This window comes from Cervus canadensis, chromosome 10, assembly GCF_019320065.1.
Source record: "Cervus canadensis isolate Bull #8, Minnesota chromosome 10, ASM1932006v1, whole genome shotgun sequence".
Lineage (NCBI taxonomy): Eukaryota > Metazoa > Chordata > Mammalia > Artiodactyla > Cervidae > Cervus > Cervus canadensis.
The window spans coordinates 77,797,839-77,823,554 of record NC_057395.1 but is presented as its reverse complement, the minus strand read 5'-3'; the positions used below and the strand labels follow the sequence as shown (position 1 = coordinate 77,823,554).

The following is a 25,716-nucleotide window of genomic DNA, read 5'->3' as shown; positions in this document are numbered from 1 at the left end:
GAGAGAAGTTCTGGGAGGGCGTGACCTTGACGGTGTGGGCGTGGCCGTGATGGCATGGGTGTGGCCTTGATAACAAGGGCGTGGCCTTGACGGTGTGGGCGTGTCTTTCCCACAGGTGCAGCGAGTGGCTGAGATGCTGCGGTGGAGGCGAGCCCAGGCCGCGCACAGTCTGGTTGGGGCGCCCGGAGAAGAGGGACCAGCGGTACCCTCGAAATGTCATCAACAATCAGAAGTACAACTTCTTCACCTTTCTGCCTGGGGTACGTACGGGCCGGGACAACACGGTTTTTTCCTTCTTACACCACGCGTGTGCAGTGGTACCAGTCTTGGCAGACCGAGGCACCTGCTGCAGGGTCTGTGAGCACCCCGTGCCTTTCCCACGTCACCCCGGCCACTGGCCGTTCACCTCCCTTAGTCCTGAGCACCTGGAAGGGGTTGCCTTCTGTCTGCAAGGCTGTGAGATGCCACCTGATCAGTTGCAATAACTTCACATTTAGTTGGTGTGTTTGGCCTAAGAGGAGTGAAAAAAGATGTTTTGAGGGTCTAGCTTTGTTACAAAAAAAAAATCAGTGCCTATAGTTCCCCCCATTACCATCTTGGAACACATATTCAGAATAGAAAAGTTGGGAGCTAAAAGTGTATAGAAAAATTTTTTTTTAATTTGTCTCTTTCCTCTGGCTGTATTGTCTTAGTTGTGGCCCATGGGGTCTTTTGCTGAGGCCTGAAGGCTCAGCGGTTGAGGCACATGGGTTTACTGGCCCCAGAGCATGGGGGTTCTTAGTTCCCCGACCAGGGATTGAACCTGCATCCTCTGCATTGTGAGGTGGATTCTTCTTTTAAATTTTTAAAAATATTTATTTATTTGGCTCTCCTGAGTGTGAGTTGTGACATGTGGGATCTAGCTCCCGGACCAGGGATCAAACCTGGGCACCCCTGCATTGGGAGCTCGGGTCTTAGCCACTGAACCAGCAGGGAATCCCGGGAGGTGGGTTCTTAACCACTGGACCGCCAGGGAAGTTCCAAGAAATCTTTTTAAGATAGATTTTTAATACTTCCATCCAGAGAGACTTTCTATTAACATATTTGCTAATGTTTATTTTGCTTAGTAGTATATTGTCCTGCAATTGTCTGTTTTGTTCATTAATTTATACAGATCAACAGACAAGCCTTCTGAAAACCTTCCCCCCCCAGCACGCCCTTAAGTTAAATATTGATTTTTATCCATTGTGACCTCCAAAACTACACCAGCTGGCTGTAGAAGCAGCAGCAACAATCAGTTTCAAAGCTGAAAGAAAAAAAAAGTCACTGATTTACTCAGAGAGAACATGAAAACAGATACCTTACACCGTAGCGTAAGGTCAGCCTGAATTTCTTTTTAATAATTGATTTATTTTTGGCTGTTCTGGGTCTTCGCTGATGCCTGCAGGCTTTTCTCTAGATGCAGCACACAGGGGTTGCCCTCTAGTTGCAGCACGGAGGCATCTCACTGCAGAGGCTTCTCTTGTCGTGGGGCACAGGCCCTGGGGCTCACAGGCTTGGTGGTTGCGGCTCGCTGGCTACGGGGCCCAGGCTCGGTAGTTGTGGCCCACGGGCTTAGTTGCTCTGTGGCATCTGTAATCTTCCCGGACCAGGGATCAAACCCGTGTCTCCTGCATTGGCAGGCAGATTCTTTACCACTGAGCTCCGAGGGAAGCCCCTGAATGTTTCTTTAAGGGTGATTTTTGACTGCATTTATTGCTACCTGGTTCAACTCCCTCCCCTGGCCCCCGAAATCTCAGTATCTAAAGTCAAGTGCAAGTTAATTTCTCATTCATGGAAACTCTGAGGAACGTCAGGCAACTCTCCCGCATCTCACAGCTACACCACCTGGGGTGTGGAACATCCACGTCCCCACGGCAGGGCAGGAACTAGGGCTGGACAGTGCCCTGAGCAGACAGGGCGTTTCCGCTCGTTGCCTGATGGCCAGATGAGTCAGGGTATCGGTGACACTCCCAGGGCACGTGGGGCCAGTGGAAACTGCCAGAACTCTCCTGCCACATGGGATGAAATTCTGCTGTAGTTACTGTCTGGCGTTGAAATCATACCATTGAGATCAACGTGTCTCTCTCTTGATTCAATCTTACAACCTAAGCCTTTCCCACCAAACCCTCTTCAGCGGCATTCGGAGTGGCCATTTCTGCACTTGCAAAAGAAATAAAACCTAACAGCTATTGTCAGGGACCCCACACCCAGAGGTCCCCATTGTCTTGAATTTGGTGTTTAGAATTCCCAGAGGTATCATTTGCGTCTTTACTTTGACCCATGGTGTTTTCATCACCCAGGTGAGTTTTCCTAAACAACAGGTGGCGGAGTGCCAAGTGTACGTGCAGGTACCACGTGAGTTGTGTTCCGGGGGAGTGTTTGAGAGGTCACGCGTCTGCCTCGCTCCGAGTCCACCAGCCTCGAGTGTCTCCTCTCCCCACTGCAGGTGCTGTTTAACCAGTTCAAATACTTCTTCAACCTCTACTTCCTGCTTCTTGCCTGCTCCCAGTTCGTCCCCGAGATGCGACTCGGCGCGCTCTACACCTACTGGGTTCCCCTGGTGAGTCAGCTGGGGCGTCCTTTCGGGAGGATCCGAGGTTGGGCAGCCGAAAGGTCTCCGTCCTTCGGGCAGCTGGAACAGAACGTGGCCTCTCAGAGGGAGAGGACGCCCCCAGGCCAACACGTTGGGAGCCCCCGAGGTTTTCCTGGTGACGCTCTGTTCTGCCCACCGCCATGGTGCCTGGGCTCCTCCTTCTTTCTGTCTGTCTGTTGTCAAGTCTTTCCTTGTTTCACAAGCATTTCCCGCCTGCTCACCGCGGATTGCCAGGTACTGGGCCCTGGCACACAGCGGTCCCGAGAAAGGCAGGGCCTCCGACGTGGTGGCTTCTGCTCTTTGAATTGTTTTCTGTTTATGATGTGGGCGGTGTCAGCGTCAGGGGCTGACCAAGTGGCCGATTCTGTGCTTCAGTGAGTCTGTGTATGGAGTGTGAATGACCCGAGACTGGTAAATAAATACATGGAGGTCTGCAAGGTTCTTCACCAAAGCTAGCAGTTTTCTTTGGAACAGTGGTGAAAGTTGCTCACTCTCTCTGCGATCCCATGGACTGTAGCCCACCAGACTCCTCTGTCCATGGGATTCTCCAGGCAAGAATAGTGGAGTGGGTGGCCATTCCCTTCTCCAGGGGATCTTCCCGGCCCACGGGTCAAATCTGGGTCTCCTGCATTGCAGGCGGATTCTTTACTTCTGAGCTACTAGGGAAGTCCTTGGAGGGGGGGCAGTGCAGCCTTTTATGAAGTATTTTTTATCTTCAGGTACAGAGACCTCTGTCTCAAGTCAGCTCAGTGCCTTTCTGGAAGTTGGAAACTTATGGGAAACTACATTAGCCCAGATGTGTAGTGAAGGTGTTTGAAACTGTTGAATAGAGTTGCTCCCTCTGCAGGGGGAGACCACGTTGGTTCTTGGGGCTGGTGACCAAGGATCAAAGTGTTGAGCACAACTCAAAGGCAGGTGCTGTAACCCTTTCTGGTCTGGGATGTATTCCGCGTATTAGTACTGATGATGCTGACCCCGGGGACTGCAGAAGCCCCTCAGAAATGCAGTGAGGGCCTGTGGAGAGGCCAGGATGACTTGGGGGGCTCCCGCCCTTCCAGCGAGCACCCCGCTCCAGTTCTAGCTCATGTCTCTTCGCTGAAATGATGCTCAGAGTTTCCAGGAGGAGCCAGAGGCCTGACTCCTGATGCAAGCAGCCAAGTCCTGGTTTTCCTGGGCCTCTGGCTGCAGAGAGAAGCCAGGGTTACCAGCAGCCTCGGGCAGTCCTGAGGCTTCTAACTGCCCCATGGCCAGGGTTTCCTGTGATGGTTCAGAGACAGAAGGAGGTGGGCGTCTTGCACAAGTTCCTTTCTTTCCAGGGGCTACAGAGAAGGGAGTTTGGGGTCAAAGACAAGTAGACGACATCTGTTTCCCAGTGACTGCAGCTGATTTCTCCTAAGTCCCTTGGATGTTTATGTGGAGAATCAACTTCCAGTGCTTGGCTGAAGTACATTTTGAAATGTATCTGACTGCCCCGAGAGTCCTCTCATTTCAAGCCCAGCCGCGAGCTCAGTGGTTCAGAATGAGGGCTGTGGGGCCAGACTGTTGCCCCGCAGCCTCTTTGAGAAGCCGTGTGATTGGAACTAGCTTTTCCGAACCTCGGTTTCCTCGTCTGTACGGTAGGGGGTGATCGTGGTTATTCCCATGGCTTGTTGGGAGATGCAGTGAAGTACAGCAAGAAGAATGCTGCAGATAGCTCCTGACACAGAGAAAATTCTCAGGAAATGTCCTCATTTGAATTTTAAAATTCTGGTACTAGTGCCATCGTCGGTCATCGTGTGGATTACGTCTTAGCTTTTGGTAACGTTTTTTCTTTTTCTTTTTTTTAAGTATTTATTTATTTGGCTGCATTGGGTCTTAGTTGTGGCATTCGAGCCCTTTCCTTTTGGTGCACAGGCTTCATTGTGCTGTGCTGGGTGGGGTCTTAGTTCCTGGACCAGGGCTCAACCCCACATCCCCAGCACTGGAAGCAGATTCTTAACCACTGGACTCCCAGGGAAGTCCTGGTAACTTCTTTCTTGATGCTAATGTACTCGTGGGAGATGTTCCTCAGGAAACAGATGAGATAATCAGTAAAATTGTATGAAGAGCAAATAATAAATCTCGATTTCTTTGTTACTAAGATGCAGGCTACGTGATCTGAGTTTTCAGTTCCCTGTGTGTTGCCAGCACCCGTGGGCAGGACAGGGCACTCTCACCAGCCCAGAAAGTTCTCTCTGCCCCTCTCCAGTCAGCCTGCCTCCCCAAGCAGAAGGAGCTGCTTTTCTGAGTTCTCTCAGGAGTTTTGCTTTAGTAGATCTTTTTTTTTTTTTGACTGCACCATGCAGCTTATGGGATCTTAGTTCCCCAACCAGAGATCTAAACTGGGCCCTCAGCAGTGGAAGCGTGGAGGCCTAACTTCTGGACCCCCAGGGAACTCCCAGTAAATCTGTTCTTGATGCACAGCTTTACAGAGAGTCTTAGCGCCTTCAGGATTTTGTCTGCTCACTGCCACCACCTCTGATTTCTTTACAAGTTTAGGCGACCCTCCACTGCCCTTCAAGCTTCTTTCTCGGTATCTTTGGCCCTTCAGTCAGTTCAGTTGCTCAGTCGTGTCTGACTCTTTGTGACCCCGTGGACTGCAGCAGTCAGGCTTCCCTGTCCATCGCCAACTCCCAGAGTTTTCTCAAACTCAGGTCCATTCAGTCAGTGATGCCATCCAACCATCTCATCCTCTGTCATCCCCTTCTCCTGCCCTCAATCTTTCCCAGCATCAGGGTCTTTTCAAATGAGTCAGCTCTTCACATCAGGCGGCCAAAGTATTGGAGTTTCAGCTTCAGCATCAGTCCTTCCAAATGAACACCCAGGACTGATCTCCTTTAGGATAGACTGGTTGGATCTCCTTGCAGTCCAAGGGACTCTCAAGAGTCTTCTCCAACACCACAGTTCGAAAGCATCAATTCTTCAGTGCTCAGCTTTCTTTGTGGTCCAACTCTCATCCATACATGACTACTGGAAAAACCATAGCCTTGACTAGACGGACCTTTGTTGGCAAAGTGATGTCTCTGCTTTTTAATATGCTGTCCAGGTTGGTCATAGCCTCTTTCAGTTTCATGGCTGCAGTCACCATCTGCAGTGATTTTGGAGCCCAAGAAAATAGTCTGTCACTGTTTCCATAGTTTCCCCATCTATTTGCCATGAAGTGATTTGGCCCTTAGGGACCTCCAAAGCTGGATGGTTGGAATTTATATCTGGACCACATTTGCATCACTTTGTAAAGCAGTTTCTCGCTTAAGAGCCGGCCGGCCCCCTGGGGTTGGTGAGGGTTCTGTGTGTGTGTTGGGGTGGGGGGGGGGTCATAGATATGGTAACTTGTGTTTGTGAGCTCCCTGACTCCTAAGGAATTTCACTCAGTAGAAAGTCACTTTCAGCTCTGGGTCCCAACTCCTGACTGTGTGCCTGTGTGCTAAGTTGCTCAGTCGTTTCCAACTTTTTACGACCCCTTGAACTGTAGCCTGCCAGGCTCCTCTGTCCATGGAAATTCTCCAGGCAAGAATACTGGAGAGGGTTGCCATGCCCTCCTCCAGGGGATCTTCCCGACCCAGGGATCGAACCTGTGACTCTTGTGTCTCCAGCATTGGCAGGCAGGTTCTTTACCACTGTGCCACCTGGGAAGCCCAGGGGGACTTAGGAGGCAGCATTTACATGCAGCAGGGAGGTGAGCGCCTCCTGTGTTTGTGATAAGCACACACTTCCCATTAACATCAGTGGGATTTAGCCAGACCCACGCAGAGAGAACTAGAAACGGCAACACTTGAAAAAACAAACAGCTGAAACCTGGATTCTGGCCCAGAATGAAACAGCAGTGTGTGTGTGGGGCGGGGGCGGGGGGGGGGGGAATATGTGGATTCTGCAAACCTGGGCCCTGCTTTTCCAGACCAGGTTTTCTCTCACCTCCCTATGTGGCCTGGTCATGCTTTCATTCTAAAATGTACTGGTTTTGCTTTGGCTCCAGTGTGTACTTTGCTTCTGATTGGAAATAGGAGAAATCCTTTAATGCAAAGATGTGTGGGCCTTGGGAGGGGTTCCACAAAGCGGCTCATCGCTGGCTAGATTTACATAAGAGATTTAACGTCCTTTGAATCAAAGTTAATATATTGCACGGGGTAAACAGTATGAAAATGAAATCCTCAAAGAATTCATGACTGCTAACCTCAGGGGCAATTGTGCCCTCTGTATTTAAAAAAAATGACTTTAAAAAGAGAGATGCCAAGGCTCTTTTGTAAGAAAAATGAATGGCTGCTCTTGCTTTTATTGATACGAGAAGAAAAATCTAGACAAAAATGGATTCTTACCATGGGTGACAGACACCAGTCTGCACCAGGTTTTATGAGTGGGGATATCATATCTAACGTGGGAAGGTGGGGTGGCTTAAAATTTTCCTTTTACTGATGGGTGCTTATGCAATTATTACTTTAACATGAGGATTCCCTTGGTGGTTCAGTGGTTAAGACTTTGCCTCCAGTGGAGGGGGTACAGGTTTGTCCCTGCTAGGGGAGCTAAGAGTCCACATACTTTGTGGCCAAGTAAGAAGTCCCCACCCTGCCCCGTCCCGTTTTTTACAGAGGAACCTAACCAATAGTTTAGGAGTGGGGGCTTCCCAGGTGGCACAGCGGTAAGAAATCTGCCTGCCAATGCAGGAGACGCAAGACACGTGGGATTGATCTCTGGGTCAGGAAGATCACCTGGAGTAGGCAATGGCAACCCACTCCAGTATTCTTGCTTGGAAGATTCCATGGACAGAGAAGCCAGGCAGGATATAGTCCATGGGGTCCCAAGAGTCGGGCATGATTGAGTTCACACACACACAAACCCAAATAGAGACCTTATATTTAAAAAAAAAAAGGATATTGGCAAGTCTTTAGCAGCGTATGGAACCTTTGTTGGTGTTTATCTGAACAGTGCTCTGTCTGGAAGGTTAATTTCCCTACCGGCGTCGATACAAACAGGCCTCGTGACTCGTTTTGTGCCCCGGTGGCCCACCTGCTTGGTTCCACCCATCCAGGTTTCCGCAGGTGCAGAACGCTGTGGCCTCTGAGAGCACCGACTCTGGAACAGAAGCCCCTGAATGATCACTCAGGACCTTGACGTCCTTGGTTTAGTTGCTAAGCCATGTCCGACTCTTTGAGGCCGCATGGACTGTAGTCCGCCAGGCTCCTCTGTCCGTGGCATTCTCTATGCAAGAATACTGGAGTGAATTGCATTTCCTTTTCCAGGGGATCTTCCCAACCCAGGGATCGAACCCGGGTCTCCTGCATTGCAGGCGGATTCTTTACTGACTGAGCCACCGGGGAGGCCCATTTTATTTTCTTCACCTGTGTGTGTCTGCCTCTTCCCGGCTAGCAGTGGGTGAACTGCTCCAAGGTGGGGAAGGTGCTTCCAATGGCATCCGGCATGTGGCGAGTGAGCTACAGACGTCAGGGGTGGCCCCGCCGGACGGTTCTGGGGCTTCTGTGTTTTTCACTCTTAGGAGCCCTGCGGTGGGGGTGACTGAGACGTCCTGGTACCCGTGGGGGTTTCTCCAGGGTAGGAGAGTCAGAGGAGTAGGCCTGCTGGGGCTTGTGTGCGTGGAAAACCCGCCGCCCTGCCGCGTGGCTTCTGGTCTCTTCTGTCTTGGCCCCAGGGGAGGCCGGTGGCTTTCAGGCCGGCTCACCCTCTCTTTCTCTTTGTCTCTCTCTCCTGCAGGGCTTCGTGCTGGCGGTCACCATCATCCGCGAGGCGGTGGAGGAGATCCGATGCTACATGCGGGACAAGGAAGTGAACTCCCAGGTCTACAGCCGCCTCACGGCGAGAGGTCAGCCTCCGGCTGCCCAGCCCCAGGGCGTCGGGGTGGGCACAGGGTCCCAACTTGGCCACGGGCTGCTGATGGTCAGGGAGCAGAGTTCACAGCCCGGGCTGGTGGGGTGTGGGCGGCTGGGGCAGGACAGTGGCTCAGTGGCTGACATCAGGGAGGCCAGCATGTGCCTCGGGCCTGGGGGGACTCCCGCTACATCCCTGGGCCATCACTGTGCCCCTGCAGCCCGTGCTGACGGCTGACCTGAGACTTATCCACCTGGGATTAACTGTGCGCTTGTGACATCCTCCGCTTGCTCACCCAGTCGCCCGCTGGCTGAGAAGGCAGCCCTTCTGTTGGTGTTTGGGCATGTGCGTGCTCAGCGTTGGTGTTTGGGCGTGTGTCTGACTCTCTGTGACCACATGGACTGTAGCCCACCGGTCTCCTCTGTTCATGGGATTCTCCAGACAAGAAAACTGGAGTGGGTTGCAATTTCCTCCTTCTGGGGATCTTCCCGACCCAGGGATTGAATCCGCGTCTCCCGCACTGCAGGCAGATGCTCTGCCACTTGAGCTCTGTTGGTGTGGCGGCTGCAAACTCTGTCCTACACAGGTTTTCAAGGGAGCACAGCTCTAAAAGATAGACTTCAACCTTACAAAACTAATGTGACTGCTTTGCAGTGTTAGTTTTTTAAACAGGCACCAGACTTACATACTAAATGTTGCAGCTGTGAAGGTTTCTTTGAAGGGATCTTAATACATTTTCAAAATGCAAGAATAAAGAGTGAATAATCTGACCCAAAGAGAATTGAGTAGGCAGACTTTCATTTGAATTTTTGAAATGGTGGAATTTAAAAAATCCAGTCAAATACACCATGGAGAACCCACGAAACAACCCAACTGATGTCAACTTTCATTTCTAAGTACAGATTCTATGTAGATTTCCCATAAGAAATAAGAACGTTACCTAAAGCTCCCAAGGATGACTGATTCTATTCAGGGATTAATGTTTCAGGAGCAGCTGAAGGGAATGAAAGCTGTGCTTTGCCTCCAGGAAATTGAGAATTCTGAGATAAGATAGATGCCTGAGGGAGCCTGCACCCAGCCAGGGTGTGAACTGCTTTATGTTAAGGACCTCAGTCTTCTGAAGAAGCAGTTCATCCGTAGTTTCTGATCTGAGAAGAATTTTCCTTCTAGGAAAAATTTTGGGGAAATATATTTAAGGCTCCAATTTTTTTTTTTTAGTCTAGATGCATGACGGCATGCTTCCTATGTGGCTCAGTGGTAAAGAATCTGCCTGCAGGGCAGGAGATGCAGGTTCCATCCCTGGTTTGGGAAGATCCCCTGGAGAGAGAAATGGCAACCCACACCAGTATTCTCGCCTGGGGAATCCCGTGGGCAGAGGAGCCTGGCGGGCCACAGTCCAGGGGGTCGCAGAGGGTCGGACAGACTGGGCGACTAAACAGCAACGGCGTGAGGGCATGAAAGTATTTTTGCTTTAGTTCATTTGAGTAGATTTTCATAGTTGGTGGCCTCAAAAAGTTGCCAGTCTCTGGGAAAAGGGGGGACTTAGAGTTGGTATAGAAATGTTTTATTATTGCTAAACTGCATATATTTAGGGCGTTTTGCTACCTAAAGAAAGAAATTCCAACAAAATCTTTGCAAAGGCAGGTGGCTTGGGCTTTCCACGGAGGTAACCAGAAGACCCCTCTGCAAGGCGTTTTTTTGTGGTTCGTGTATATTAAATCCTCTCTTGATAACGGATTCTGACTGTAACATTTAAAATGCTCGGCAACCCACAGAAGCTCCACCAGAGAGGGTGCGATGGGTCTTTGCTGAGCTCAGGAGGAGAGTCTGGGGACCCCATGCGTCAGCCGTCCAGGCTCCACACCTTCTTTGCTTTTTTTCATATTGTGATTGCTTTTCCGGTGAATGATTTTTTTCTTCCCTCCCCTGCAGACCCCCTTTCTCAGCCCCTGCTTTAGCTTCCTTCAGCTCTTGAAAAGATCCTAAGGAGAACTGGCAGATGGCTCCAGCGTTAGAAACTTGTCTTCCTTTGTGGGTCTCCTTCTGTGGCCCGTGGTTTCCATCGTCATGCCAATCCAAAAGGAGGGGGGACACGGAGCCGAGTTCTGAATGTCAGCACAGACCCTGGCTCCACCATTTGTGTCGAAAGCCCCAGAAAAGCAGTGAAGAAAACTGCCGGCTTGAAGAGTGAAAGTGGGGTGGGGGGTGTAGTTATTTGATACACTTTAGGGGGAAGGGCCAAGGTAAGAAGCTAAAGTTGGAGGATTTCAGAGACAGGAAGAGAAAGAAACCTTCTTTGACCTTACCATTCAATCGCTTAATATTTTCTGGAGTAAGGGTTTTCACCAAGATCTCCTTTTAGTAAGTTCAAAAGTGAAGGGAAACAGATACATGCATGTGTATCCATGCAGGACTATTTTCTGTTTTTATCACATGGCATCTTAAAATGTACTTTTCAATACTATTTTTGGAACTCAAGAAAGTTTGGAAACCAAAACATCAAGTCCTTGATCATGAGACTGGAAGTCATAATATTTACCTACGTCCTACATCATCTCCTGGTTTATAATAGCAACACTTGTATTAATACTAATTTAGTTAAAAAAATTGGGGAAAGAACGTGAAAGTGTTAGTCGCTCAGTCATGTCTGACTCCTTGCGACCCTGTGGACTGTAGCCCACCAGGCTCCTCTGTCCATGGGATTCTCCAGGCAAGAATACTGCAGTGGGTTGCCGTGCCCTTCTCTAGGGGATCTTCCTGATCCAGGGATCGAACCCGTGTCTCTTGCATTGCAGGCTGATTCTTTACCGTCTGACCCACTGGGGAAGCCCAAATAAGTGGGTAGGGGGGTGGTGATAATTGCTAACTGGCAAAATAGTTGCAAAAATTACGTGGAAAACTCCTGTTTGCCCTCACCCAGGTTTATCAGGTTTTAACCTCTTGCTTTTTAATACCCTCGCCTCACCCTTTCTAAGTCCTCAGAGAATTACGTTGCAGACATTCTTCCCTTTTAACCCTTAATGCTGCTGCTCAGTCACTGAGTCATGTTCAGCTCTTTCCCACCTCGTGGGCTGTAGCTATAGGCTGATTTTCCAGGCAGGAAGATAAGAGTGGGTTGCCGTTTCCTTTTCCAGGTAACCCCTAAATGTGTGTGTGTGTTAGTTGTTAAGTCGTGTCTGACTCTTTGTGATCTCATGGGCTGTAGCCCACCAGGCTCCTCTGTCCATGGAGTTCTCCAGGCAAGAATACGGGAGAGGGTTGCCACGCCCTCCTCCAGGGGATCTTCCTATCCAGGAATTGAACCCAGGTCTGCTACATTGCGGGCAGATTCTTTACTGTCTGAACCACCAAAATACTTGTGTTTAATTCCTAGTAGGATGTTTCTCTTAAATAGCACAGTATGATTACAAAATCAGGAAATTTATTATCAATATATTACTGTCAATTTCCTCTCTCTTTCTCACTCAGAATCTGCCATTTGTTCCTTAAATGTTTTTTAATAGTGTTTTTCTTTTTACTAGTCTGCAGAGCAGTACAGGCCTGCCAGTTGCATTTGATTGCTTCCTTAATCTCTAACTTGGCAGAGAGCCCCAGATTTCTTTGTCGTGACATTGACATTTCTGAAAAGGACAGGCCAGTTTCAGGCCACTTTGTAGTGTGTCCCTCAGTTTGTGTTTGCCCAATGTCTCAAAGTTAGATTCAAGATATCACAGAGTTACTATCATTATAAGAATGTCAGTGGCACAGATTCTGGGATGTTGCCAAAGTTTTAGAGGCATTAATGTTAGTCAAGTTGAAAGAGTTCTGAACTTGGAGGGAAAAAATTGATTTTAAACAATTGAACTTAAAACCCTGGAAATCAGGAACTTACCACTGGGAGGAAAAATGGATAGTTTTTTTTTTTTTTTAATTGCTGCTTCCAAGGGTTTAGATCGTCTTATTTCAATCAAGATGTGTCTAAAACAACACACCAGTAGATCAAATTTTAATGTAATTGTCATAGTTTAATAGGAAGTATTTGAAGCACTTTAATAGTAAAATTAACCTACATGTAGAAATGACCTTTTATTCATTCTTCAAGGATATTTCAGACTCTGTCACTTCCCAGAGTTTGTGATAGGTTTCTGTATTGGTGAGATAAACATGAGAGATTGGGACTTGAAGGCATTAACAGGGCAGCAAGGTCTCCAGACAGGTAATTAGGATGATTATAAAACGTAACGCGTAGTTACACTTCAGTGGCACGAGCATTATGGCCCTTCTCGGCAACCACTGCATTTCCGGTCCTGAGCAAAGTGCCCGCCGGTGGAAGGAGTTAGTGGTTCCGAGTGTGTGTTCGGCCGGATTCAAGAGTCCTGCTTCCGCCGCCCCTCTGCCGTGGGGGCAGATCCCTTAACCAGTCAGTAAATTGGGGATAATGATAGTGCCGACCTTAGAGAGTTGCCAGGAACATAACTCTTGCATGAGAAGAATTTAGCACTGGGCTGGGGTTCGGTCTGTGCCCAAGAAAGGCAGCACTCGTGGTGGTGTAGCAGGGCTTCCTTAAATGCTGGTGGATGACTAAATGGAGGTATGAGCTGGGAGTTACTGGAGGTTATGAGAGTGCCTCAGGCAGGAGCTGCTGAGGTCTTCGCAGGACTGCATCCTGAGTCCTCGAGGACGAAAGAAGGCAGGACTGGCATTGTGATTTGCAGCACCGAATGCAGAATGAACGCAAGGGGCAAGGGGCCCCCATTCAAAAACTGTTCAGAATTTCAAGATGGCCCAGCAGAGCGTGAAACCAAGTCACGGCCGCTTCCGAGTGCATCCCCCTGTGCGGTGACGTGGATCCCGTGCCCGGGAAGTGGCCTGGTAAAGAGTTCTCCAGGGGACTTCCCTGGGATCCCGAGGTTAAGAGACCTGCCTTCCAATGCAGGGACTAGGGTTCAATCCCTGGTCAGGGAAAGACGTTCCCACACGCTGCAGGACAGCTACGTGCGTGTGCCAGTCACTGAGCCGGCGCGCCATGGAGCTTGTGCTCAGCAAGTGGAGAAGCTTGTGAGCCTCAACAGAGACCCAGCACGGCTGGGAGAAAGGAAGAAGAGAGAGTTCTCCAAAGGTCACAGACAGTGGTGGTTAGAAGCATGGGGGACAGAATTCATGTTCTGGCTGCATCTTGTTTTTCCCAATTCAGCCTTATTTCCTGAGCGTCTCCTTCCTGGGAAAATAGAAGACAAGACCATATCGGCCAGTGAAGACCTGAGACTCTGGGCAAGTTCATTGTGTGATCCAGGAATCTGTCATCACGGCATGCAGCAGGGAGAAGGTGGCATTGGAACTGTTAGAAAAATGCTGTCCACAGTGGGAAGCAGGAGAGGAAAAAACAAAGGAGGTTTTTCGACTATAAACCAGCCAGGCGCTGGATAAGGTCTGCTTAAACAGCCTCACAGAGGTGGGTTTTACAGATGGACAACTGAGGCTCAGAGAGGGACAGCATCGTGTCTGAGATGATGTAGTAGTTACAGGATTGAGCTGTGGTGTGAGCCTGGTTATCTGATGTAACACCTTCGTCTGTGAGTCTGGTCACCACTGGGCCCCGAGCTGAGGCTCAGACTTTCCTGGAAAATTTCTTAATAATTGCCACAGTGTTCAGCTTTAGTACATAGTTTAAAAACGTGTTCTTAAAATTGAGGTTTTAGTTGACTTACAGCATTGTGTTACACTGTGTTCATTTCTGGGGTACACCAAAGTGATTCAGTTATATATTGAGTTGGCTAAAACATTCGTCTGCATTTTCCTGTGAAATCTTTTTGGCCAACCCCACACATATATATGATGTTGGTTTAGTCACTATGGCGTGTCCAACTCTTGTGACCCCCCATGGTTCCTCACTAGGTTCCTCTGTCCATGGGATTTTCCAGGCAAGAATATTGGAGTGATTTCCTTCTCCAGGGATCTTCCCAACCCAGGGATTGAACCCGAATGTCTTGCATCTCCTGCATTGCAGGCAGATTCTTTACCTCTGAGTCATCACGGAAGCCTTTTCAGATTATTTTCCATTACGATTTATTATAGGATATTGAATATACAATATGACAAAACACATTTCTGAGTCCAAAGAAGTCGATCCAGCCTCCTCATTCTGAGGTGGACAAACTGTTGAAAGCCACATAGGAAGGATGCTTTTAAATAAGTGATCATCCCCTTTCCTCCTACTTGAAATCCACATTTAAACCTGATCAGAGACTTAAAAGAGGTTAGCTTCTCTGACCTTTATGCGTTTTATGACTTAATTTGGAAAGACAGCTCTACAATTAAATAGTATTCAGTGGCCCTGGAAACACCAAAGCTGAAGAAGAGAGGGTCTTGAAGTCGAAGCAGACTCAGCAAAATTTTGTTTTGTTACTTGAAAGATTTGGCTTGGGCCAGGAAATAATAATCAGTAAAGGAATTATTTTTCTTTATCCTTGACTTTCCCCAAACTCCAACTTTATTTCTGAAGGGGGTCCTGCCTTGCTTATCACAGGTGGGGCGTGGGTAACTGTTTTTGCATTTCCACCAGATGAATTCCAGGGGTCTTCATGCCAGGAATGTTTTCCCAGCCTAACTTGTGATCAAGGGCTAAATGAAGCAAGTGGATAATTAGCCTTGAAAGAAAGTGCAAACAGAAGCACAATTAACACAATTGCTGGGGCTTCTTTCCTGCTGGGGACATCTGGGCACAGGGTGAACCGTAAGTCACAAGCCAAAGGTCTGTGCAGAGTGGAGGGAATCTGTCTTGTCTTCAGCTTTTTAGGACAGATGTGGTGCAAAGAACGGAACTGGTATCGTCACCCTTCCCCTGTTCTTTCCAGGTTGTTCCTCCATGCTGCTAGTCACAGAGTCATCTCAAAGACCTCGCTTCCATTTGAGAGTGATACATTAAAAAAAATTTAATTCAGAATCCACTTTACCCCATTATTTAGGACTGCAATGAATATGACTAAAATTTGAGGTATAAAGACACACACGTGTTTCCTTTAGGACCTTGTATTCCAGTGGAGTTCGTCGGGAGAAGATCGGATAGGGCAGGGAACACGGGTTCATTAGTGGCCGTTGTTTAGCTAATAGTTAATGAGCGAAACGGAAACTCTGCGTTCTTAAACACAGGTACCATTTACGTTTTCAAAGTATGAACTCTGTTCAGACATGGGATAACACTAAAAAAGGCTTCATACTTTTTTCGAGAAGAGAATTACAGTGATGGTCTTTTAAAACTTTTTTTTTATTCAAAATCATTTTAAACTTTATTTTTGAAATTGATGTATAGTTGATTCCCAGTGTTGTGCCAGCCTCTGCGGTAGAGCGGAGTGACTTGGTCAGACACACGGAGACTTTTCTTTCGTGTATATTCTTTCTGCCATGGCTTCTCGCAGGACATTGACTACAGTTCCCTGAAAGTTTTATTTTACTGAAGTGTAGTTGATTTGCAATGTTAGGTTAATTTCTGGTGTAGAGCACAGTGATTCAGTGATACATGTATATATTCTTTTCCACTGTGGTTTATTACAGGTTATTGAATCTGGTTCCTGTGCTAAACACTAGGACCTTATCCATTTTATCCGTAAATAGCTTGCATCTGCTCCGTGATGGTCTTTTGAATATCCCTGCTGCAAAACTACTGCAAAGGTTTTTACTGAGGCGCTCAAATACAGCTCAGTAAGCAAAGCATTTCCCTTCCTGGGCGTCTCTCATTAAGATTCAGAGCATTAGCTTTTACAAGTCTTAACTTAAAATAGGTCTTGCCAAACACTTTCCCATACATTTTCTGACAGATACGAAGTTTGTTATTTCAGACTCATAAGGTTCCTTTTATTCTTTCAAACTACTCAAAATTCACTTTATTACAAATCACTGGTGAACTGATCTACTGTTTAATCAAAATAAAAAAGCAACCCCGGAAAAAGATCTCGCATGCAAATTGCACTGTTACCCTTCCCAACAGGTATTTACCCTCTGTGGGAGGTGTTGGTCTATTCCATCATTATTGGGCACCAGGAGCAGGGGAGGACCATTTATATATTTATTTTAAAAGCCTCTGTGGAGTATAAACTTGTTAAATTTAAACTCCAGCCTTTCTTTTTAAAGTTCCCGCTAATTTAAACAAAAGCCCCAGGAAGTGGCCCATGGAATTTATAATAATACTCTTCCACCCTCTGCCTGTTTTCACATAACAGTCTTTTCTTCGACTTTGGGCAATGCAAGACAAGCCGATTGGAAGATGAAAATACCAACTTTAAACCTGTGAACCCTGCCGGGTCTGCAGAGGCGTTTTCGTGTCAAGCCCAGGAAATGTACACATGCTGTAGAATTTACAACTCATCACTGTCACAGTCAGATTAGAGTTCCAGTTAAAGAGTTATACATTAACCAGGGTTAGTGCATGGAGCTTGCTGCTAGAGACCTACAAAGGCAATTAATGTCCTGCGTGCACAATGAAAAATAGAAGTATAGCTGGAGGTGTTCAGGGGTCAGAAAATTGACCCACACGTACGAGTGCCCTGGAATTTACTCTTTTTTTTTTTTTTGCGGGCGGTTCTGCAGTTTGACTGAATTGTCATTTGCTTGTTTCGACTCATGGAAAACATCTGGTTTCTCTCTGCAGTGTAGACAAACTGCCCTTATTCTGAAGCTCTCATCCATGAAAAGCATGGTTTGGGCTCAATAGGTTTGCTTATGAAAGGCTTGGGGGTCCATCTCTGCAGAAATAAACAGATCTAGTAATTGGAAGTTTGTTCTCCATTATAAACTCTGACTCAAGAGATGGCTTGGGTGCAGTGGCCGAAGCTGAACAGGGTGCATTTTTATTTTATAGAAGGCGTTTCATGATTTAGGATGTGGCCGGCAGGCAATCTGCCACTTAAGCTTTGAAAAATCTCTTACCCAACTTCTGTAGAGTTTCTGCAAAGATATGTGAAAATCCCAGAGCCAAGAGGTTGGAGGTTGAATGTGACAGGATCCGAAAGAGAAGGGAGGTCTGGGGGGCAAGGTGAGCAGTTCTGTGTCTTCGCCTCCTAGACCAGATCTTCTCCTCACTTTGTGAAGAAGGTGTGAGTGCGTGCGTTCACGCCTGTGCAGGACCAGCTGTGGCATTCGTGGTGCAGAATGAAAATTCAGGGTCCCTTGTTTAGAAGTTATTAAGAATTATAATATGAAAAGAGTAGGCCATTCGCCCAAGGGTGAGGGGATCCATGTGAACACACAGGCCACATGAATACACAGGGCTGGGCTCCGTCTCTAGAAGCTTTAGGAGTCTCTCGAGTAGATGGGGAAAAAAAAAGGAACAGAAAATAGGAGCCCTTGGGAAGTAGGTCTGCTGACTTCCCAGTGGGGTGTTAGTAGAGAATTTTCTTCCAGTCGGATAAGGGACTGTAGGGCGGATTCCTCTCTCTCTCAGAACACCTGCTTTATTTTTGACTGTGCTGGGTCTCTTGCTGCCCCTGGGCCTTCTCTGGCTGCGGTGCGCAGGCTACGCGTTGCAGCCGCCCCTCTTGTTGCAGAGCGCCGGCTCTAGGGTGGGTGGGCTTCAGGAGCTGTGGCTCCCGGCTCTAGAGCACAGGCTTAGTCGTCATGGTGCACGGGCTTAGTTGCTCCGGGGCTTGAGCGATCATCTCGGACCAGGGATCGAACCCGTGTCCCCTGCATTGGCAGGCGGACTCTTCACCACCAAGCCAGCAGGGAGGCGTCAGGCTCTCGTCTATCTCGAGGTCTAGGTCATCGTCACTGTCGCTGTGCCGTTTTTCAGGCCTTGGTTTCCTTTCTGAGGAAGATGGGGAGCTCCGTGAGAGTGTGAACGTTTCTGCTCTTTTTTGCAGGAACGTTGGTAGAACGCTCAGCACAGTGGCTCAGGCATGGTTAGACATCATGTGTTTTGGACCTTTTCCACAGGTTTGAGATTCTTCTCTTTCTCGGGGTTAATCCCAGCCACCGCGTGCTTGGCTCTTCACTGCTGACTCTGGTCCTGTTTCTGTCCTGCCTCAGTGGTGGTTTCTTTACCACTCGAGGCCTCCTTAGAGAGGGCGTGTCATTCGGATGTTGGATATGGGCAGCAAAACCCCCAGTGATGTTGGAATTGGAGTGTGGATCTCAGCTTCCCCTTCTCTTTCCTTCTTTTGTGCTTCTGGTTTCGCCTTTTCTTATCAGAAGGAGCAGGTACACGTGTGTTCTGCATGCAGATGTGAGCTAGACTTTTTTTTTTTTAATTTGGAGGACATTGGCTCTACAGTGTTGGTTGGTTTCTGATGTTCAGTGGCGTGAACCAGCCGTAGGTGTACACACGTCCCCTCCCTCTTGGACCCCCCTCTTCCCCGTGCCCACCGTCCCACTGCTCTAGGTTATCACAGAGCACCTAGCCCAGCGCCCATGCTGGGCAGCAGCTCCCGCTAGCTGTCCATTTAACACTTGTGAACCGCACAGTTTTCATCACCCTAGAATGGCAGCACCACCCGAGATGTCCAAACTTACATTCCGGCCTGTGTGTTGGCTCAGCGGAGCTGGTGAGTCTGAGGGTCCCCTGGTGTGGAACCTGAAAAGCTGAGGCTCCTCCCACCGAATACTAACATGCTAATGAGGGAGCTGTGACTGAGACTCCCCAGGGACCTCGGGGCGGGGGTGCCCCCCCACTGCCCTCCTCCCGACATGGAGCCCGTTACAGTAGGAGGGTTTGTCCGAGGGATCGGCCTGCTGGGGTTGGTCAGAAACTGCTCTGCAAGCGCAGTGGATTAAAGGGGTTTTTGTTGAGGCAGAGCAGAAGGACAGAGAGCCAGAGTTCAAATTAACCCATCGTAAATCAGAACCCCGCCTGGAAGGGGAAAGTCTGGGCCTGGTCACTTAGATGTTGGAGCTAATTTAATTTATTATATATTTTTTCTTATTGAAGGAGCCCCTCATGTTAACTCTAAAAAAAAAAAGAAAAAAGAAAAAATCATCGTGAAGAATTTAGAAAGTACATATGCTAAAGAAAAGGATAAATCTCTCTGTCCCTAGATTAACCTTTTTAGGATAATGCCCCTGATTTTGTCCTCTGTCTTGCTCACATGCCCACGCACATCCAGATGCAGTTATTATTTAATAAGACTTATAACAGTGTTCTTAGGGTTGGCCGTTCAGAGAAAACATGTGAGTAGGGCTTGAAGATCAGAACACAGGCTCAGGGATGGTTTGGGCCAGGCCACCAGCATAAATCCCAGTGAGAATACCAAAGACAATGTGTAAATTTATGTTTGGGAAAGTTGGGGTGAACTCAGGCAAAGGAAAAGCTTACGGGCACCGGGGGTGGGGGTAGGGGGACGTGCTGAATTTACGATCTTCCCTCCAGGAAGATCCTTGATAAGCTGCTCAGAAAGAGCAGTGTGTCTGTGTGCGGTTTCCCTGTTGCCCCCCTGCTGGGGCCAGAAGCATTGTTCAGGCAGGAAGAGAATTCTGTGCTTCGCACCCCCTGTTCATTCATGCGTTTCTAACGAGCTGACTCTCTGCAAAGATAGTGGCGTCATAGATGCTTAAGGCGAGTGGGTTCCAAGGATGCCCCGGCTCAGGCCATCGGCTTGAGTTCTGCTTTATGAAGGCAAGGCTCTATGGGAGTCTCCCTTTTCGGGGGAGGGAGGGTCTAGCTGGGACCGTCTAACCGTCTTGAGGGCCCTCTGCATCGTGCTTTCTAGATGTCATTTGTGTTTGAGACCTGCCCTTTTAGCACCAGGTCTTCTCACTGTTACCATGACAAAATTTAATTAAGGACAAACATTAGTTAAAGATCAAACCCTGTGGAACCTCTTAGAAAGAACTGTTTCAGTTGAAGTCTTCGGAATGCTTTGAAGCATCTCAGCAGTGATGAATTACTGGAAAGACCCGTGGCATTAAATGACGTGAAAATAAGATCAAATAATCTGAGCTGCGTGCACAAGTTACTGGTGGGTGAATGTGGGGTGTTTGTTGGAGGAAGGAGCCCACCGTGGGGGACAGCAGATTCAGGACCCCTGAACTTATTGAACGGGCCTAATAAGAGGTGCGAGGAGCATGAAGATTTTGGTGGTGTTGCTCCCTTGTGTGGGAATCCCATCCATCACGAGAGTAAAGACCCGAGTCCTCCGAAGGCGTGTTCACAGGGTGCTGGCCACCTGGCTGCCCGCAGACCTTCGTCTCTGTGCTCCATGTGACGCTTCTGGTCTTGCTAAAGGAGTCCCAGCTTGCGGCCACACACATACGTACGTGTACTGTTCATGCGTCTCTTTTCCCATCTCATGCCTTTTTCCCGATGCTGGTAGCCAGATTCACCTGGTCATGTCTGACCTCAGCGCTTCTGTACAGTGTTTGTTGACACCTCCCCATGCCCCACCCCATTCACTTATTACGCGTCTCTTGCCTCCTCCCCTGGTGCTAATCCCACGGAGCCCACCCTTGGAACCTCTAGCTTCCAGCGGGCATTCAGCTGAAGGGGCTTAAATGTGGGGTGAGGCATCAAGTGCCTTCAGGGTGCCAGCCACTGTTCTCTGTCCTCCTTCAGAGGGGGAGGTCTCCTTCCTTCCTGATTCCTTTCTGCACTCACCTAACTCCTGCCTTTCACACACTATTTTGCACTCACAGCATCTATCCTGCTGTCTTTCTCACAGCTCATGGGTTTGCAGACTACAGCTGGGGAGCCAGGAATGGGTCTTTACACTTTACACCATAAATGCACAAAAGACTATTGGCCTTTGAGGAGAACAGTTTTTGGGAGACTTGAGTTTGTTTATTGGCTGCAGAACCTAAACTATCTACTGTCCTGCTCTTCCCAGGACACCTTTGTTGACTCCTGCATGAGACTGTGGCTTTTTTAGGATGAGGGGACTGTCTTTGAATTCCTAGACCATGGCACTTCAGTAAATGTTTTTTGAGTTGACTTGAATTTCCTGTTTTTTCTTCCTTCCTCTGAAGTCAGGTGGGGCTGTGCCTGTTGCTGCTGGCCTGTTCTGTGAGACTGGGGGCAGATGGGGCCTCTCTGAGCCCACTTCCCTTGTCTGAAAGCTAGAGATAGTATCTTTTCTGATGGCCATTGAGAGGAGGAAGTGAAGCCATCAGGATGTCAATGTAAATACAGCGCTTAGCATGGAATCCGTGTTTAATATAGGCTGTTGTTATTTATCCAGATAAGCATCCGGCCAGAGTTGTGTGGTCTGATTATAATCATATAAACCAGTTGTTGTTTAGTCACTAAGTCATGTCTGACTCTTCGCAACAACGTGGACTGTAGCCCACCAGGCTCCTCTGTCCATGGGATTCTCCAGCCAAGAATACTGGAGTGGGTCATTCCCTTCTCCAGGGGATCTTCCTGACCCAGGGATGGAAGCAGGGTCTTCTGCATTGCGGGCAGATTCTTTACTGTCTGAGCCACCAGTGAAGCCCATATGAACCATACTGTATAGCAATTGCAAATTTTAAAAAGTCACTTTGGGTTAGCTGCTTTCTTTTTGGTGGTGCTGAGAATTCAGTGTTGATCTTCTGACCATGGATCTGACTTTGAATTTTCTTCCCCATTTCTGTGTGTGTGTGTGAGGCTGAATGAATCTTTTGTAGTCCCGATTTAGAATAGCCTCTAAGATGCCATTAGGACAGAAGATCTGACTTGAGGCCTGTGAATCATTCCAGGGCTCTCAGATGTGGGGATCAGGTTTCGAATTGGCCTCTGCAGTAGACGAACCTTTTCTGAGAGAGGCGGGAGACCCCGCAGCCGTTGGGTTTGGGAGGCACATCCTTCAGGGTGTGGAGGCTGGCGGACGCTCTGTAGAGACACGAGGACTTGAAATGAATTCAGACGTGAGGTATCGTGGGCCCGTTTCTTTGCAGGGACGGTGAAGGTGAAGAGCTCCGGGATCCAGGTGGGAGACCTCATCATCGTTGAGAAGGTGAGAGCGGAGTCTCGCGGCTCGTGACGGCTGCTGCGTGGGTGCGCATGCGCGGGGCGTGGCCCCGTGACCACGCCCCGCGCATGCGCACCCACTTAACGAATCCCGCCGTGCGATTCCTGTATCTGTGGCCATAAGCTTCCTGGGTTCTACTCCGCACCTTTGCCTGGGAGAAACATGGGACACAGACCCAAAATATTGTTTCAAGGTTTCTGTGCTGCTTAGCGAGAAATCCTGCTTACAAACACGAAGAGTATACGCTCTGATTTCCCGTTTGATGTATTCCTTGTTTGGGAGTCTTCTTTTTGTTTTTAATTCATCATCAAGTTTTTTCCTAGAGGCCCGCTGGCTATGTCAGCACAGAAAAATATTTGTCATTTGCCTGTTGAAGAATTTTAGGTTGCGTATTTTTGACTGAAACATTGTGCTGTCCTGTCATTTTATGGGGAGTTGGCGTTAAGTGAAACATGAGAACAGTAAGAAGGCCGCAAATGCATTTTTTTAAGCAGCACTGTTCTGTTTGTTACTCCAGCCAAGGCTCACATCTCCTGGTACTGCGTACACTGGGAGCTGTTGGATTCAGGGGTGGCCCTGGAGAGTCTTGGAGTCACACCTGCTTAGAAAAGGATTGCATCTCAACTCGTTTCTGAAGGAAGTGAACTCTGCTCTTTTAAAAGGATTAAATCTAAGAACTCACAGTTGATTTGAGGCAAAGCAAAGCTCTCCTGAGTGGCAGCTGCGAAGACCCTCACAGACCTCGTTCTGCTCTGACACACTTTCCTGTTCACAATTACACAAGGGCTGCTGTTGGCTGTCCCTCTTTTTTTTGAGCGTGGCTTTTTTTTCGCTTCTTCCTACTTGACTTCCTTATTTAAATCCCGCTCAAAGCCAAACATCAAGCCTGAAAACTGGTAGAAGCAGAAAGCATGAGCCCAGCGTATGTCTGTCTTTAGTTTCAGCAGACAGCCTCGATGAGAGCCAGTTCGGGGAGCAGGCTTTGGGCCCCCGGGTCCGCAGGCTGCAGTTGCAGGAGGTAATGGTTGGATTCGCCAGAAAACGGGAAGCTTTCTTTCCGAGATAAGATTTCAATAGGGGATTAGCAGTGTAACAGCAGCAGCGCAAGATTTTTCAGATTCAGAAACAGGATAAATCCCTAGGTCTGTCTCCGACAAAGGCAGACACTTAAAAGAGGCTGTGGGTTTTGGTTGCCCCCCCCCCCACTCCCCACCGAGGGGGCCCGGGGTAGCGGGGGCGCAAATCCCCCACCCAGGGGCACTCACGGTAACAGTCTCTCTGTTCATAACACAGAACCAGCGGGTCCCTGCCGACATGATCTTCCTGAGGACATCAGAAAAAAACGGTAAGCATCTGGGATCAATTTTGAAAATAGCCATTAACCTTTCAGTGGTGATTTGGCAAAATAATCATTTGAAAATGTAAGAAATGGATGATCATTTTGGAGCCATGGAGGCACACCAAAAATTTCATAGAGCAGTCTTTAAAAAAAATGGGGGGGGGGGGACGAGGGGGCTTGGTCAACAGGTTCTGATCACGACAGAGGAAGCGGGATCTGTGCCGAGTCACTGCTGGGGGATTACATGTGGTGGCTGGGCGTTTTCCCTGCTGGGCTGCGTTCAGCTCAACCTCAGGAGTTGGCAGGATGGGGAAGTGTGTTGAACACACAGAAGCCAACAGCAACAGACACTCTTCTGAGAAGATGCTGGGAGGTGTGTCCCGAGGTGGGGCAGTAGAGAAGCCGGGCAGGAGAGAGCGGGGTGGCCTTCCCCCCAACCTCGGCTCCTGAGTGGTGGGGTCACGGGTGCACCTGCCTGTCCGTTTATTTATTGTTACAGCCCGTTTGCCTGAATGAACCTCTTTAGTCTCCTATAAGACTCTACTTGTCACAGTTACCATTGTCTCTCCGTGACCCAGGAGGGTTGGTTTCAGGAACCCCCTGTGGGTACCAAATCCACGGATCCTCATGTCCCTCATATGAAATGATGCCGGACCCTCAGCCAGCACAGGTCCTGCATCCCCAGCAGGGTTGGAGGCCCGGCTGTATTCCCCAGGGTGGCTGCACCCTCTGCTGCCTGCCCACCTCATCAGTTGATTCAAATCTCCTTTTTATTTTTGTTATTTAAGCTGTTCTTAGGACACAAGGCCATTTTTCTCTTGCCCCGCAAGCAGAAGCAGAGACCTTTGAATCTCAGAAAAATCCACCTTTATATTCTTTTGAGCTTGCTGCAGCCTCATCCTGTAATGAATTGGGTAAAAGTGAGGCTGAGGTTTCATATTTAATTTGCTGTTTTTGTTCAGTCACGCAGTCACGTCTGACTCTGTGACTCCATGGACTGTGGCATGCCAGGCTTCCCTGTCCTTCACTGTCTCCTGGGGTTTGCTCAAACTCATGTCCATCCAACCATCTCATGTCGGTTGTTGCCCCCTTATCCTGCCCTTGGTCTTTTCCAGCCTCAGGGTATTTTCCAGTGAGTTGGCTCTTTGCATCAAGTATACTATGCAAGGTATACTAATGATACATTAAATCATCCAAAGAGGGTAGAATGTACTCCATTAAAACAGTCTTTTAAACACGACAGCTTTGTCCTCATATTGGTCCTTGTGTCCTTGTCAGTGAAAATGGATTAGGGTCCCAGAGTGTTCTCTCTTTTCCCCAAAAACAAAACCAGAAGATGGACTGGAAGGGGTCTTCCTGAAAGTTCTCATAAGTTAACTGCAGTGTCAGGATACTCGGTGGATCCTCTGATGAAACATGGAGCTGACTGACTGCTCAGACGTGCACACATCAGGCTGCAGCTGGCATCCGTCACGCGTGCAGGTGGATAGTCACGGCTGACGGTTCCGTGGTCCTTCCCAGGTCTGAGCAGTTTGCATGAAGCAGCTCTCTAGTCCTCATAGTGTGAGTCGGCGCTCTGATATCCTCATTTGTGCACGTGAGGAGACTGAGGCTCAGAGGGAAGTGGCTACCTCAAGTTGTGCAGCTAGTGAGCCGTGGAGCCTTGAACCCAGGAGATTCGGTTCCTGGGAAGCTGCTTGTAACGCCTGCACCTCATAGACGTGAATGTTGGTGAGCCTGTGCCAGCCGCTGTCTGGAGGTACAGTCACCCCCACTGAATCCTCTACAGCCAGCTTGAGAGGTCTGCGTTTCTCCCCAGTTTACAGACATGACATGCTGAGGCTTAGCGCGGTCAGGAGCCCAGCCCCGGCTCCCACTGTGAGTGGATGAGCGGGGATTTAAACCCAGAGCTGCCGGCGAAAGCGGGAAGTCGGGTATCACTTCTTCCCTCTTGGCCATTGGCCGGCTGTCCTGACACGGACCAAAGCAGGAGCTGTCGGCGCCCCCGCAGCCCGGGG

The 25,716-nt window shown here is 48.7% G+C and overlaps 1 protein-coding gene across 3 annotated transcripts in view; it reads left to right on the top strand.

Annotated features, from left to right (window-relative positions):
• Positions 1 to 25,716, top strand: part of ATP9A (ATPase phospholipid transporting 9A (putative)) — a 122,374-nt gene that overhangs the window by 26,168 nt on the left and 70,490 nt on the right. For all 3 annotated transcript variants that reach the window (XM_043478778.1, XM_043478777.1, XM_043478779.1), the window contains exons 2-6: positions 116 to 260; positions 2,468 to 2,581; positions 8,336 to 8,444; positions 22,286 to 22,344; positions 23,653 to 23,704. In XM_043478778.1, coding sequence (XP_043334713.1) covers positions 116 to 260; positions 2,468 to 2,581; positions 8,336 to 8,444; positions 22,286 to 22,344; positions 23,653 to 23,704 — 479 coding nt within the window. The remainder of the gene's footprint in view (positions 1 to 115; positions 261 to 2,467; positions 2,582 to 8,335; positions 8,445 to 22,285; positions 22,345 to 23,652; positions 23,705 to 25,716) is intronic.